The sequence below is a fragment of the Pelophylax lessonae genome (assembly GCF_965119305.1).
Source record: "Pelophylax lessonae genome assembly, chromosome: 1".
Classification (NCBI taxonomy): Eukaryota; Metazoa; Chordata; class Amphibia; order Anura; family Ranidae; genus Pelophylax; species Pelophylax lessonae.
This window is the reverse complement of record NC_138768.1, coordinates 179,721,244-179,737,785: the sequence shown is the minus strand read 5'-3', so window position 1 is coordinate 179,737,785 and position 16,542 is coordinate 179,721,244. Positions and strand designations below refer to the sequence as shown.

General features: G+C 39.5%; 1 protein-coding gene across 1 annotated transcript in view; it reads right to left on the bottom strand.

Annotated features, from left to right (window-relative positions):
- CAMK4 (calcium/calmodulin dependent protein kinase IV) overlaps positions 1–16,542 on the bottom strand; it is a 295,961-nt gene that overhangs the window by 123,076 nt on the left and 156,343 nt on the right. The window contains exons 3-4 of the mRNA XM_082243470.1: positions 8,473–8,535; positions 1,641–1,723 (exon numbers count right to left, since the gene is read on the bottom strand). Coding sequence (XP_082099596.1) covers positions 1,641–1,723; positions 8,473–8,535 — 146 coding nt within the window. The remainder of the gene's footprint in view (positions 1–1,640; positions 1,724–8,472; positions 8,536–16,542) is intronic.

Below are 16,542 nucleotides of genomic sequence, written 5' to 3'. Positions count from 1 at the left end.
TCCATACTTTGGTGTTCCTTGGGGACATTCAAGTGGTTAGAGCTAGATACATTTCAATTAAATTGCTTAGTGGAGCACTTTGACTACTCAGTATGAGGCTGATAATGTACATTTTATGGCAATCAGTCACTCATAAAAGATAAGAAGCATGTTGATTAAAGGCAGTGTACTTCCACTAAAGCACTGCTGATTACATGGCTAATCCTCTGTAAAGAGATGTTTTTAGATACTAAGACACATCAAATGTTTATTTTAATAGTATGATAATGCCTCATAAATACTGAACTTTGCTAAGGATTTGAATAACTGTATTAAAAAATAGTTAAATTAGTCTTAACAAACTCCTAACACTTCGTAATGTAGCAGTATACAGGCATAAAACATGATTTACCCACTGCATGCGCCTGCTGAGTTGGGCTAGCGAGTCTCAACGTGCAATAATGAGGCTCACTAACCAGCGTGTGTAGGAGAGTAAATTGGTATGCTGTATAATTTATTTTCAGCATTACTGCAACTGCAGCAGTAGCCACATAGAGAATTCTTTATACTGTATATACTTGAACTGAGGGAGAGAAGAACCACTGTATAAACCTCACCACGCAATTACAATCTAATGTTACAATCTCCTTTAGATTTACCAACAACTATGTTGTGCATACATATTTAATGTATGGTTTACATACAGTGCCTTGCGAAAGTATTCGGCCCCCTTGAACTTTTCGACCTTTTGCCACATTTCACATTTCAGTTTTTTATTTGTTAAAAAAGTTTGAAATATCCAATAAATGTCGTTCCATTTCATGATTGTGTACCACTTGTTGTTGATTCTTCACAAAAAATTACAGTTTTATATCTTTATGTTTGAAGCCTGAAATGTGGCAGAAGGTCGAAAAGTTCAAGGGGGCCAAATACTTTTGCAAGGCACTGTAGGCTCTTATATTAATTGCTTTGGTAAATCTAAAGGAAATTGTACATAAAGTGTAGAGTCAGACTGTAACAAGTATAGGGAGCTTAAAGCCAAACTTTGGACAAAATTACCTTCACATGTTGCTAGCACTTATATGTCTATGTCCTGAAAATCAGAGTTATTTTACATGCCAGAGGAAGTACAGCTCCTGATGTACTTCCTGGTTAATTCTAGTTGCAAGCTGTTCTAAGCATATATTATCACACCGACCCCAGCACAATGAACATGTCCCTGCCTCCGTCTACTCCAAGACATTCACAACACAGAGTCTGGGGTTGTGTGTTTTGTGAATGGCCTGGAGAAAAAAAAAGGGGGGGGGGCAGGACCATAGCACTGGGGTCTTTGAGACCTACAGCCAAAGCAGCCAGGAAGTACAGTTGAAGCTGTACTTTCTCAGGCATGAAAACACAAACCAATTTGCAGGACACAGAAGTATGCCTGGATTACAGGGAGGCCCTCCAGAGGAACAATAACCAGCTGGAAAAAATGTGGACACAGGAATAGGGACAGTAGGACAGTACTATAGGCATCTGAGCCTCAGGGTCTTATGGTAATAACAGGTATTTACTTGCATTGTATAGCCTAGCTTCTATAAAGTTGACATTACCTTGCATTTTCATGTACCAACATTATATAGAGCCATCAAATTCTGCTCTGCAATTTCAATCCTCACCTGTCAAACAGTTCTCCTCCTGTCACCAGTTCAAGAACAAGACTAATTTCTGCAGGGGTTTCAAAAATCTCCTTCAATTTGATCTGTAGGTGAATGATATTAAATATTAATACTAGATATAATTATATCACACATACCATTAATATGTATTCTTTACAAAACGTAAGCCTCAAAAGCCAAGTATCTAAATTGGTATAACTTGTTCAAGAAAGTGAGAGTTAATGATAAAGGGCCATTTTTAGCAAAATGTCTGATAAAAAAACAATTTCTTCTTTCTGCCAAAAGCAACCAATTTGACTCTCCCAAATCAGTACTGGATAAAGGGGAGACATTCATTCTCTCACACCACACTATAAAATCTCTTGTACCTTTTAAAAGGCAAGGTAGTTGCAAAAAAATTGTGGCGTAGGAACATGGTATGCAACTTTTACATTCTTTGTATTTACCGTAAAATCTTTATTTTGGAGTACATTAGGGACACATTAGGTTGCTAACCTTTGGGTTAAACTGCAGCCTACAAGAGTATTGGACATTGGCAAACAAAAAAGGGAAAAAATTCCCAGGATAACCACACTGACTACCAGTAAGCTTCAGTTTAGTAGGAAAGCAAGAGCACAATCATAAACACAGAGGGGTCGGGCCTGTGTCCCTCGATGGACTCCAAGAAAATAATTTTTGAGTGAGTACGAATTCCTACTTTCTATCACCTGATAGAACTTACAGAATGTAAATATAAAACCAGGTGGTAGCTTTACAAATTTAAAGAACAGTTGCCTGATGCCTGAAAAGCCCAAGAAGCCCCAACAGACCTTGTGATTAAATCTTGACAGGTAAGGATGGAACCCAATCCCGAGGAATCCATAAGTGTGGATGATGGTCTGCCTGAGCTACCCAGGGATGGTGGAATGATAGTTAGTGCATCCTTTCAGGGTCCTCCAGAAAGACAAAGGAAGAACCAGTCTTTCTAAAAAATGCAGTGGCTGAGGGATAGATTCCCACAGTCTGAACCATATCCAGACAATGAAGAGAAATCTAATTTTGGTGAACTGGAACCAAACAGAGAGACAGAAGACCAATATCCTGGTTGAGATGAAAGGCAGAAAATCCTGGTTGAGATAAAAGGCAAAAACTACCTTAGGCAGGAAGAACGTTCTTGAGCTTAACACCACTTTGTCCCTATGCAAAACCATAAAGTGTCCCTTGCAATAGAGGACCACCAGCTTGGATTCTCATTAATAATGGCTACAGGGACCACAACCTTGTGGGTGAGGGTAAAGAAAAATATGTGGGTTGAAATGGGTTGAAACATCAGTCTCTGAAGCACTGAGAGAACCAGATTCAGATCCAATGGAGTCACAGGGAAAAAGATAGGGGGAGTTACATAGGAGACACAAAGGTCTTAATAAAAGAGTGAGAGGCCAATGGCATCTGAAACAGAATAGAAAGGGCAAAAAACAGATCCTTGAAAGTGCTTAGAGCCAAATGCTGGTCCAAACCCAGCTGCAGGAAGGAGGAGAATTGTCTCCCAGAGCATGAGCATTGTTAGTGCTGGCTGAAGCATGTGCCCCACATCTCCTGTTGGGTGCCAAAGCCGCTGTGTCTGCCATTTTTTTTTTAGAATTCCCAGCAGTAGACTGCAACTTCTCAGAGGTAACAGCAGCAATCAAGGACTTGAGCAATTTGGAATCAGACAGAATATTTTGCGGCTGACCACGGCAGGGCAATTCAAATATAGAATTTACAGCAGAGCATGTGGGAGTGTGCTTGTGGCCTCTGTGATCAGAGTCAGTAAATAACTGGAGGATTTGGGGCATAAAGTCTTGCATGGCTGTGGTGAAGACTTTAGTTGAAAGGGCCGAGGATGCAGCTACACCGGATGGAGCTAATGAGGACACTGAGGATGCAATACTCTACAAGAGCAAAGGGCTGCAGATTTCTGTACAAGCAGTAGGTATGCTTCAAGCACTTCCATGAAACCTGGACAGCTAAGAACACACTTCCTAATGCTGTTGAGATTTTTTTCTCCCATTATATCTGCAATATATCTAGTAAAATATCTCTCTTCTTCCCTGCAGCTACCATTCACTAACCATAAAAAAGTAGTCATAAGAGCCATAAACGACCTAGATGTCAAAAAGTGTGAAATAAATTACTGGAGGCACAGCTTTATTGTGATCCCCTGTAACTGTAAAGTACAGGTACTAGAAAAATACATTTAATACAATGAAACTACTGTTCAATTCATGCTAATTGCTCTTTAGGTCAACACTGTTCAGCTGTTCACTGGAGTGGGAAATGCCTATAACTGCACTGCTGGGTACTGGACAGAAGTATTATCCATTCCATACTATATTAAAACCAATAAAAAGTTTTGGTTTCAGATATATTTTAAATTGCACAATACTTTGAAAAAAACACTACTCCAAATGAAACACACATTCCGTTATAGAAGAAACAGTGAGATACCAATATGTCTGTGAAGGTTCTCATTTAACGAGGCCATGGTATATTTAGTCATAGTTAGTCATATATAACTGGACAAGCTCTGTAAATATTGAGAAATGTTCCTGATCTTCATTGGAATTGAGTATACTACTTGGATTAATGGTAGATGTCTTCAACAATACAGAAAAAGTCCATTTGAATTCAATTAGCTAGTGAGTGGACATTTATTAGTTTCTTCCACTGAAAAGGTACACATCTGCCATTTCCATGCTGATGTCTGCCCAGGAACAAACTGTTTTTCATAAAGAATGACAGCTAAGGGCCTTGCCTACTCTGGCAAGCATTTCATAGAACTGGCCTGGATTTAAGTGGTGCTAAAAGTATTTATTGATTCTATTTAGATAATTAAAAGAGTGTACAATGCTTTGCAGAAAACAATACAGCCTTCATATTCTTGGCCAGTGAAATAGCCTATAATCTAATGTCTCTAAAACAGTTGTAATTGGCTCTCTTTTAGAACAGCCTAAACAGATGTCAGTAAACCAATATTTTCTCAAGTATTTGATCTTATTTTCTTATACATACAAATGTATTTTAGGCTCATACATTAACATATATATATATATATATATATATATATATATATATATATATATATATATATATATATAAATTACTCTTGTTTATTAAAACCCAACTCTAGCCAAAACTTTTTTCTCTTAGCCTGGGATAGACTTGGGAGGAGTTAATACTGTAAAATGTTGATTGCCGTCCACCACCCTCCCTTCCTGGCCCTGTGACAGCAGTAAAAGAAATCAAAGTATTTGTCAGAAAGACTTAGGCTGCAATAATAATCTTACAGAGGTTCTAACTCTTCCCCGTGTTAATGAAAAAATAATTGTTTTGTTGCATTATCTGCCCCTATGGAGCAAAATCCTCTCAATTCTTGTTACAAAGGAAGTGAGGATAAATCTCCCCAATGGGGAAACAGACTACAGATATAAGCCTGTTTGAAGTTTTATCCTTTATGCACACTGTTGAAAACAAAAAGGATTTTGCTGGAGTTGAACTTTAACATAACTATAGTTTAGGGATTTACTACCAGTGCAAATGTACAAGGACGATCAGGTCACTCTCCTTTACTGCTGGCTTTGTGCTTACAATACATTTATTAGAAATAAAAGTCTTTCCTTCTCTTATTAGGCTAAAATTTTAAAGCAAAATAAATATCTTTAAGGATAAGCTCACCTTTTGGGACATGTTACATATTTTTGTAATCAATACATCATTGAATGTATTTTTTTTTAATACTAGCAATGTATGTACCTTAATTTGACATGGCATTAGACTTTTGTAGACCATGTACAGCAGAACTGAGCTTGGCAGAGGGGGAAGCAGCAAAATAGCATTGGTTGTCCTGCAGTGTTCATGTGCTAATAAGAGTATGTGATGATAAGAGGAGAGAGCAGAGTGACAGAATAAGCTCATCAGTCTGCTGCTTTTCCTTTCACTTTTCCATCACAGACTGGGGAGGCACAAGACATGCAAGTCTTACCTAACTCCGGTGGAAAAAACAGGTCTCTTGCCTTGCTAGATAGGGCTGTGCTGTTTGAAAGAGTTGGCTAAATCTCAGGGCTAGAAGGATAGAAATACCATTGCTTTTGGTAGGTGAAGGGAACTTGGCTACAAAAGACAGACAGAAGGCAAAGGTTTTGAATGTATTCTTGTCCTCAGTCTTCATAAAGGAAACAGGGGGATATAGTAACCAAGACTGTAATGTTATTAACACGTCACAAAATGCACCTTCATGGCTATCAGAAGACAGAATCAGAAAAAGACTTGAAAAACTTAACATAAATAAGTCACCGGGAGCAGATGGCTTACACCCAAGGGTCCTTAAGGAACTCAGTCAGGTGATCGCTAGACCATTGCTTCTAATTTTTATGGACAGTTTATTGATGGGATTGGTACCAGCTGATTGAAGAAAAGCCAACATGGCATCAATATATAAAAAAGGGGCCGAGATATATCCCTGGGAACTACAGGCCAGTTAGCCTAACATCAATAGTCTGCAAGCTATTGGAGGGGATGATAAGGGACTATATACAAGATTTTAGTAATGAAAACAGTATCATTAGTGGTAATCAGCATGGATTCATTAGGAATCGTACTTGCCAGACCAATCTTTTAACCTTCTATAAAGAAGTGAGCTTTCACCTAAAGGAAGGCCTGTGGATGTGGTGTATCTGGATTTTGCAAAGGCATTTGGTACAGTCCCCCACAAACGTTTAATGTACAAACTAAGGTATGTACCTGGATTAAAAAACTGGCTACAGGGGCAAGTCCAGAGGGTGGTGGTAAATGGCAAGTACTCACGATGGTCTGGTGTGGAAAGTGGGGTCCTCCAAGGATCTGTCCTTTGACCAATCCTGTTTAATTTTTTCATTAACGATGTAGAGGATGGGGTAAATAGCTCAATCTCAGTATATGTAAATACTGAGTATTAGTATTAGTAATAGTAATAGTAATACAAAGCTAAGCAGGGCAATAACTTCCACGCAGGATGAGGAAACCTTACAAGAAGACCTAAACAAAATAATGGGGTGGGCAACTACATGGCAAATGAGGTTTAATGTTGAAAAATGTAAGGTAATGCATTTGGGTACCAAAAATACGAGCGCAAGTTACTCGTTGGGGGGGAGAACCTCTGGGGAATCTAGGATGGAAAAGGACCCGGGGGTCCTAGTAGATGACAGGCTTAGCAATGGCATGCAATGCCAGGCTGTTGCAAGCAAAGTCAACAAAATATTGGCATGAATTAAAAAGGGGATTCACTCCAGAGATAGAATGATAATTCTCCTACTCTTCAAGACTCTGGTCCGACCACATCTTGAGTATGCCATCCAGTTCTGGGCACCAGTCCTCAGGAAGGATGTGCTGGAACTGGAGAGAGTCCAGAGAAGGACAACAAAACTATTAAAGGGACTAGAGGATCTCAGCTATGGGGAAAGACTACAAGCACCGAGAGACACTTGAGAGGGGATATGATATATGATATACAAAAACCTTACTGGTGATCCTAGCCTAGGGAAAAAACTTTTCAGTAAAAGGGAATTAAGAAAGACACGCGGCCATTCACTAAAATTACAAGAGAAGCAGTTTAACCTTAAACTGCGTAGAGGGTTCTTTACTGTCAAAGCGGTAAGGATGTGGAATTCTCTTCCACAAGCAGTGGTATCAACAGGGAGCATCGATAGTTTAAAAGAACTATTAGATGGGCACCTTAACTACCACAACATACAGGGGTATATGATGTACTATTGACATAAACACATACACACGCACACACATAATAGGTTTTGAAATGGATGGACTGGAGTATTCTTTCAACCACACCAACTACAGTATGTAAATATGTAAAACAACTCCCTATCTGCATTTAATCTATATAGTTACCTGTTTGCCTGGAACTCACTTTCAAACTACCAACACTCATTTGTGGCTGAACATGTTACAATCTGTTTGTGCAGTTGTTGGTGCGGGTACAGGGATTGCAATGTGTGGACATCTATAGTTAAAAGACAAAACTGTGCAAAACTGTGCCTGTTATATATACAGTGTTTGTAAAGTCACATTGTGATTTTACTGGTATCCCCTGTGAATTATGCTGGCATTAACTACAGTGTGTGTGTGTGTGTGTTTTTTTTTTTAATTAAAAGGCTAAATACCTTTTCTCACACCACAGCGGTGTGGTCACATGATCCCCCTCTACTCTTCTTCCCCCATCTATGGAGAGCAGTGGGAGGGGCTGAGATTCCCCTGTGATGTCAGCCGGCCATCAGAGGGAAGTCACATGACGACACAGCAACAGTGTGGGAAAAGGTATTTAGCCTTTTCATTAAAAAAAAAAAAAAAACACACGCACACACACACACACACACACACACACTATAGCTGATGCCATCATAATCCAGGGGGATACAAGAAATGTTGCTGTATATTGCAGCTAAATAGTGGCGAAGGAGAGCTGCTCTCACACTGACAGGCAGGGAGGAAGAGGGAGAATGGAGAGACTCACAGCAGTGAGTGGGATGACAGAGGCAAGTAAACTGACCACGGTACCATGGCTCACCAGCCATGATTACCGTGGTCAGCACAGACAGGGGGACACAGGAGCAGGTAGGATCAACCAGGTATATAACAACATAGGAGGCGACAATTTACACAACAATAGCACTGTACTATAGATCATGCTTGAAAGAAATAGGATGTTTTTTATTTTTTTGTTAGGGTTACAACCAATTTAAAACAAGCTTCCAAACAAGAGCTGAACAAGACTTTTAAAATAGTTTTAAAGCATTTCTTGTTTCTAATGAAAAATACTTACAATATTTGGATGTGAAAGGCGTAACAGTACACCGATTTCTGTTCGTACTATTTTCTTGTCTACCTAAAGGAATAAAGAAAGATGTAAGCAAAAATTGTAATAATCACTGAAAGTAACAATGACAATTGATGACCAACTGGTGATAATTTAAAAGTAAGTACAACAGGATCCCAGTATTACAGCAGTACCAAAGAATCTGAGCATCCACCAAAGCTACAATCTAAAACAGAACACCAGCCAAAAGTAACAAGAGAAAGATATATAATATAAAGGGTCTTATTTATTAATGATTTCATTTAAGAGTCACAAAATTCTCTCTGTATTCATATGTTTTGGCGATTCCCCGGAAAATAAAGTTGTATACCTGAAACAGTAAAACGTGGTAATAACATGCAAAGAAAATTGGCAGAATGAATCTAGCAGGATTATTGTGAATAAGAACCCTTATGTTCTATATAAACTTTTATTATATAAAATGTTTCTATAATGTTGAAAATTTTAGAAATGCATTTGTTTGGTTCCCAAGTACACATTTTCCAAATTGGAAATGGTCATTTTCACTTACCGTGCTGCATATGTATGTAGAAAAAAAAGCATCTTCCTTCTCTTGACTGCAATGCTTTAGCCAAAATGGCAACATTTTGTTAAAATTTCCTGGCTTTCACCAACATTTTGGGGACCTAAAGACTTTAATTGTCAATTATTTCTACATAGGACTGCAGCCAGGTGCTTGGCTAGCGACAGAGAGTGATTTAGAACATTGTGCTGCAGTGCTCTCTGTGCTCCCAAAGGACTTCAGCTGAATGAGTTAACAATACCTCACTTCCATCCACCAGGGGGAGCTGACAAGCAGAGGGAGCAGAAGTGACTTGGCAGCACTGAACCATCGAAGATGAAGTTCAGGAAACAAACTTTACTATGGCAGTCCATGGACTATTGAGCTACAATTCCCAATGTGAGCTGGTATAAGGGGAGAGAGAGTTGTATTTTCTCAGACTGAATTCCAAGAAGCGTTCTCTTCCCTGCAAGAAGACCCTACGTCTGGATTGACTTCTTCAAAGCAGTTGTTCCGGTGTAACGTTAAAAAACCATACCCCGTGAAGAAACCATACCCCTCGTCACTTCCGGTCTGAAACAGCAGAGCAGCGCAGCAGTGCGCATGCTCAGAGCCCCGCAGACGTGATTGAACAAGAAAGAAGTTAGCAAGTGCGCATGCTCGGAGAGTATGATATGTTAACGGCACTAATACTTGCGGCGGTAACATTAAAACAGTTCTGCTGCAACATCAATCATCTCCTCTCCTCTCCCTGTCACTTCCCTGATCTCCCCTAATAAATATAAAAGCGGCGGCGGGTGTACCTGTGCTCCGTGATCCGCTTTTATATTTATTAACGGAGATGAGGGAAGTGACAGGGGAAGGAGCGGACATGAGGCATGATGCAGGGGAGCTGTTATAATGTAAGCGCCGCAAGTTAAAGTACCGTGAGAAATCCATACCCTTCGGAAGTGTCGAGGGTATGGTTTTCTCACGGGTATGGTTTTTTCACGGAACACCGGCACAAGTCCAGAGTGGATTTTTTTTTCTAACAGCTGCAGCCCAAATTGTGTATACATCAAAGCTATCAGTCAGATACCACAGAGAGCAGTGAGCCATGGGAGTTACCTTAGTCTGAGTACCTATGTTCATTTACTTTTAACTTGTCTTGTGAGTGTGGTTTTATAGTTTTAATAAAATTGACCTAGATTTTTATACAGAGGGCACTATTGATTCTTATTTTTTGTATCCTTTTATGAGTTGCCTAAATGTGTCCTGGAGCCATTTGCCTAAAGCTGGCCCCGGCTGTTAAAAGGGAACAAATGCAATAACACCTTTTATAATTTAAAGGTCCATAATACAAGGTAAACACGCCCATCCTTTAAACTTTCAGTGATGGAAATTTTTTGCTCTTATAGTAGGATTTAGGGTGGAGCTTGATTTAAGATACTTTTGATCAGTTTGATAGGGACTGACACATGTTATGAACTATTTAATAATAGATTCTATATATATACAGACAATTTTGGATTTAATATTTGAGAGTTACTTTCTGTTATCATGACAAAATTATATATACTGTATCTTTCATTGCAATTTATATATTTCATGTCTTGAGCTCTTTTATGTGTTTTATGTGTTTTTGGTAGCACTGCACTTTTTATACTAATATGTTGGGTTTATTTACCACTTAGGATGGCCATACAAGGAGCGAATTTCTTTCCTGCAAGCAGAGGTTGTAGGAAAGACATTTGCTCCGTTCTCCCATCAACACAGACATTGGTGGCAGGGGAATTCCTCCTGCCGAGCAATTGTCCTCTCCTGGCAGGGGGGGGGCGGGTAAAACGTCCCCACCAGAAGAAGACAGTAATTATCACTAGCACTATAGCAGTTGCTAGCGATAATCACAAACTATTTTGGCAGGCTGGTTGTACCCAAGTTGATTGATCGAAAAACGTAGTACATTCAGCCTGCCCATTAGCTAGTTCGAAATTCGTCCAAGTCAGCAGATTTGAACTGTGTATGTCCAGCCTAAGCAGTCTGATGTTTGCTTTTTGATACTGAACCTTAGTTGTGTGCAGGATATCAATATTTCTGCTCCTAGTAGCAGTATAGTATCCATTTGCTTAACCTGATGTGCCATTGGGGCTGAGCTTGTTCTCAGAGTCGAAGCAGAAGAACAGAGAACCCAATCTACCAAGCGGTTCCTGTAGGGGTAGTGCTACAGGACCTTCCCTCTTTACATGGCCACATTAAGCAAGGACTGGAGTAGGTGATGACTGTGTCATGTGACCTCTGACTGCAATGAATATCAGAAAGAGGAAGCTGAGAAATGGGTAGGCTGTGCCTTCTTTTCCTTCCTTTGGGTATTGGGAAGAGAAAGTTACCTATGTTTGAAGGAAGATGAAGGTCCTTCTGATGCCACACTTGTTTTTACTGAAATGGAGATAGGGTGGGCAGAGTTTTTTGTGTGTGCTGCCAGTGCTCAACTACCTGTACATTACTATTGGGCTGTCTATGCATTGTCACTGGGCTTCATTAGTATTGCCACAAATTAGTGCTGTACTACCTTTGGTCTGCACGTGTCATCATGGCAGCAAAAACGATGCTTTGATTTTGCAGATGTACTGTATACCGGCTGCTCAGAGTGAAAATAGGACACAGCTGGTGCTTTGTTTAGTATCTCAATCTTCAGAAAAACTTTGATAAACCCCTTCTTAAAGGCTTGTCACAATAAAACCCTGCCTCTTGAAATATCAATATGTTGACCACACTTCTATTTCAGCACTATGCTTATTTTACCAGTGCACCAGGTACACAACTATTATTCTTGCAGTTCACTATGCATACTGTTCATTTCCATCCCCCAAATTAAGTCTCAGACTCATTAGAACAATTCCCAAGAATTACATTAATTAATATGATGCAGTACGTGTTACATATTTTATTAGCTTCAGCATCTATGATATCTTCTGATTTTTTAAAATTTTTTATGCAATTAAAATATCTCACTCCAGGTATAAAAAAACAAGCTTCCAAATAATTTAATAAACTGTAAAAAGGGTAATGCTTAGCTAAATGAGCAATCTAAAAAAAAAAAAAAAAAAAAAAATGAAATAAAGCGAATACTTTCCTTTCTGATAAAAACAGCTCTTTTGGTTCCTGATTAGTGCAGCCCAAGGAGACGAATAATACTGTATAGTCCTCGTGCTGTTTCAAGCTTGCTGTGAGATCAGAATTACAATTGTGCTGGGCAGCTTACAAACCAAAGCAAGCGAGAATGATTTGAGAACAAAAGTACAATTTTTCCTAAGGTACAATGTTTATCGTTTCTATTACCATCACGCCTCCAGCTGCTTTTCGTTTTGCATTTCATGCCATGATTTTAAAGCCTTAGAATCAGAACAGATCTTCAGTTTTGCAGTAGTTGAGATAATAAAGGCAATCTAAACAGAGACAAGCTGTTTCTATGTAATTTATTTGATTTACAGATCTATACATGACAATTTCTGTAAACCAGTAGACGCTGCTCATAATCACATAAAGTGGTTCAAAGGTTTTATGGCAGACAACTCTTTCAAAGAAAAACATTTAACCAATGATCAAACCAAAAATATCCCAAGATTGATAATCAGAGGAAAATTAATGCCACCTTTAAAACTGTAAAGCCCTGTACACACGGGCCGAATGTTGGGCAGCAGTGGTTTAATAGAAACCAGCCAACATTTGGCCGTGTGTACTGCAGCCGGTCCGAAATAGACTGCTTGTTCGGCTGTCGAAGGGGCATGACCGAAAAAGGTCTGCCGACCGGCTCCCGAACAGCACTCTCAGCCACCCCCCTGTCAGAACACAATAGAACAGCAGGGGAGATGGTTGTACTAACATTGGATAGTTAGTACAGCGGCTCCGCTTTTTTCCTGCTTTGTAAATTCAACGTTTATTGAAAAAGGGGAAGGGCATATAATACAATACAGTCGAACACATTGGCAGACGTCCAAATACAGTAGATGAACATGCAGCAAGTCATGAAACAAAAACACATGGAAGAACGTACAATCTAACTGCAATAACAGTGTATGAAAGTTCGATAGCGGGCCGCTTAGCTTGCTGTGTGCTAGGTTTAACACTTTTAAGTTTAGCAGAACATTTAAATGCAATTAACTTCACTGGGTAAATGGTATGAAACAATGAGTCGTCAAAATTGCTCAGGTTGAATACCTAAGGAAGGCAAATTGGATAATTGGAAATCAAATGATGTTAAAAGGGTTTTTGAAAACATGAAGTGGCTACAGGCTAACTCCAGCCAGTTTCTTTCTATATTAAATAATATTAATAAACTTTATTTTATAAAGTGCCTATAAAGGTGGCTTTTCAAAGTGCTTTACAAGGAAATATTGGTAAAAGTAAAGCGAAGCGCTTTGCAAGGAAACACTGGAATACCATTGGTAAATTGTAATTCATGTCTGTTTTTTTCTTTTATTTATCTGTGGCCCCACTGGGAAGATTGTCCCTCACTTTCTGTGTCCCATTGATGAGTTTCTCTTTCAATTCCTATTTTGTTACCACAAAAGGAAGGGAGAGGAAATCTCTACAAAGTGAGTTATATTTCCTCAGACAGTTGTCACTGTAGCATTTGAAAGGTTACCATTTATTCCCACTCTAGTGACAACGCAAAATTTTGTATTTTCCCCCACAATCAGTCCCAGTGGACAGATAGGATAAATCTACACAGTGGGGACACAGACCGCATCAAAAATCTGACAGGGTTCCAGTGATGTATAGTAACTAAGTAGAACTACTTCACTACTGTACTTAAGTACCGAAAGGCGGTATCTGTACTTTCCTAGAGTAGAATTTTTTTCTCCTACTTCCACTTTTACTTCACTACATTTTTTTAATGATTTCAATACTTCTACTCCGATATTTTTTTTTTTTTGTGCTGCATAGTTACTCGTTACAATTATAAAAATTACCACTGCCAGAACAGTAGATGGCAGGTTTCATGAAGCTAAAACATGTGTATTATCAGCCCATATGAAAATAAATGCTACTGTATGTATAAATAAAAGCTGCATTTGAAATAAAAAAAAAACAATATGATGTTCAAACTTTTGACTTCTTTCTTTAATAACTACATATCACAGTACTTGTACTTTTACTTTCAGTACTTGAGTAGCAATTTTCTTTTCAAAACTACTGGTACTTTTACTTTCAGTACCTGAGTAGCAAAATTTTTAAAAAACTACTTGCAATACTTAAGTACAAAAAATGTTGAATACTTTAGTACTTCTACTCAAGTCACTTTTTGATAGAGCACTTCCACTTCTACTCAAGTCACTTTTTGATCGAGCACTTGTACTTTTACTCAAGTATGGGTTTCGAGTACTTTATACAACTCTGCAGGGTTCTAACCCTTTCTTCTCTAACCAAGACAAAAACAAGAATTGTTTTGGCTATCCATAAACTTTAACTGCTATCCCTTCCTCTATTCCTCCAGGTGCAAATATACTCCTGTCCCTTTGTCCCCCTACTGCTTGGTCTGGTAATCAGAATCAAAGTGAAATATCCCATTCCTCTGGGTCCCTCTCTTCCTTATTGACTGTGCAGGGTGCCTGTTGCCAGCACCATTACATGGGGTGGGTTGAGATTCCTTAGTGTATCTCTAACTGGAGAGAGTTACAACTTATACAGTGTTTATTCTTTTCACTCTTGTTGGGAATCTGAGAGGCATGGGTGCAAATAGAAGGTAAGTATAAGCAGCTGAGGGGATGACAGTAAGTGAACCCACTGTTTTATTTTGCATGTAAAGCAAGTATCCAGAACAGCATAATCCTCCAAATTCTTCCTTTACTGTAACAGCATTAAAAATAACAAATTTGTTTTCTGCCTCAGAGGGCCTTAATCACAGCTAAGAAACCACCTGCTATGGGCAGAAACAATCCTGATTGCTCACATACACTGAGCAATCAGATAGAAGAAATAACAAAATATAGGCTGCTGTCAAAGAGATGATAGTCCACATGATAAATATCAATAAGCAGCAATTGCAAATCACTTGAGAAATACGTTTATGTCCCACCTACAGTTAAGACCAAGTAGAACTTTCGAATGTAAGGCCTTCACACAGACAATACAAAACCATATGCCTGTGGAGGGCTATGTTTACCTGCATGAGGATGCACATGTGTTCTGTGCATCCCTGTGCAGGCAGTCCCACTGCTGTCAGTTTGGATGTAGCAGCTGCCCGGACACCGCTGCAGCTCCCAATCTGACATCAATTATGTACGTCCCATATGAATAAGGCCTAAAAGCCCCAGGGCACCAATGGGCACTTATATTGAAATGTTGTAGCATACCGAATTCACCTCACCTGTTCTTACCATGCTCTTTAAGCAGGTAACTATACTCCAACCTTCCAATGCCAAAAAAAATCTGATCTCCTCCTGGTCCTGATACCACCTAACATGTATAGGGAAATTTAATGCCATCACAATGACAGTCCTACCAAAGCTCCTTTACCTGTTTCACACCCATCCAATCCCAGTTCCATCACACACCCTGAAATATTTCTAGAACTATGTTTTACAATTTATATGTCCAATAATAAAAACACAGATCTCAAAATATACAATGTTTATACTAGGGATCGACCAATTATTGGCAAAGCTGATATATCAAGGGCCGATATGCACTTTTCCCGATATATCAGAATCGGCCCAGGAGGTTACTGATGTTGATGATATTTCTGGAAAGTGCTTGTAACGGAGTGATGCCTGCAGCTAGAGGTATCACCCTGGTACTGAGAAGCCGCTCGGCTGTCATTACAAGGAGCGGGAGGGGACGTCCCCCTCTCCCGCCACCTTCCGCGGCTCGCCCGGGTCTCCCGTCCCACCGGGAGACCTGGGCAACCAGCCTGCACAGCCCCCGAAGACCCAATCAAAGCCGCATTCGGCTCTGATCGGGTCTCCATGTGAAGACCCAGAAGTGATGTCATAACATCACTTCCGGGTACTGGCGCCAAATAAAAAAAAAATGACAGCATTCAAAACAGCCAAACTTGGCGTTTTGAATGCTTTTAAGTGCAGAGGAGGGGTTTGGGGTCTTTTAGACCCCCAGATCCCTCCAAAAGAGTACATGTGAAAAAAAAAAAACATTTTTTTTAAATGTATAAAAATATTGGCGCATTTCAGCCGATACTGATATGCATTGGCCAAATCGTTTACGGTATCGGCAATGAAAAAACAATATCGCTCGATCACTAGTTTATACACACGGGGCAGGGCAGACATGGAGTCCCCAACTTCGTCAAATATTTCACAGGCACACAAATCACCCCATTGATCATCTTGTATGCCATGCAATAGGCCCTTTTGTGGGTTGACCCTGCTCACTTCCTTGGATCTCATTCAAGTCCAGACCAGCTTCCCTGAGTCGTCTAATGTGGCATACTATTCATTTATGGGACGCAACCAAATATTTTAGCATTTACCTCTCATACCCTTTCTGGGAAATCCACTATTCTCCTCAGGACTAGA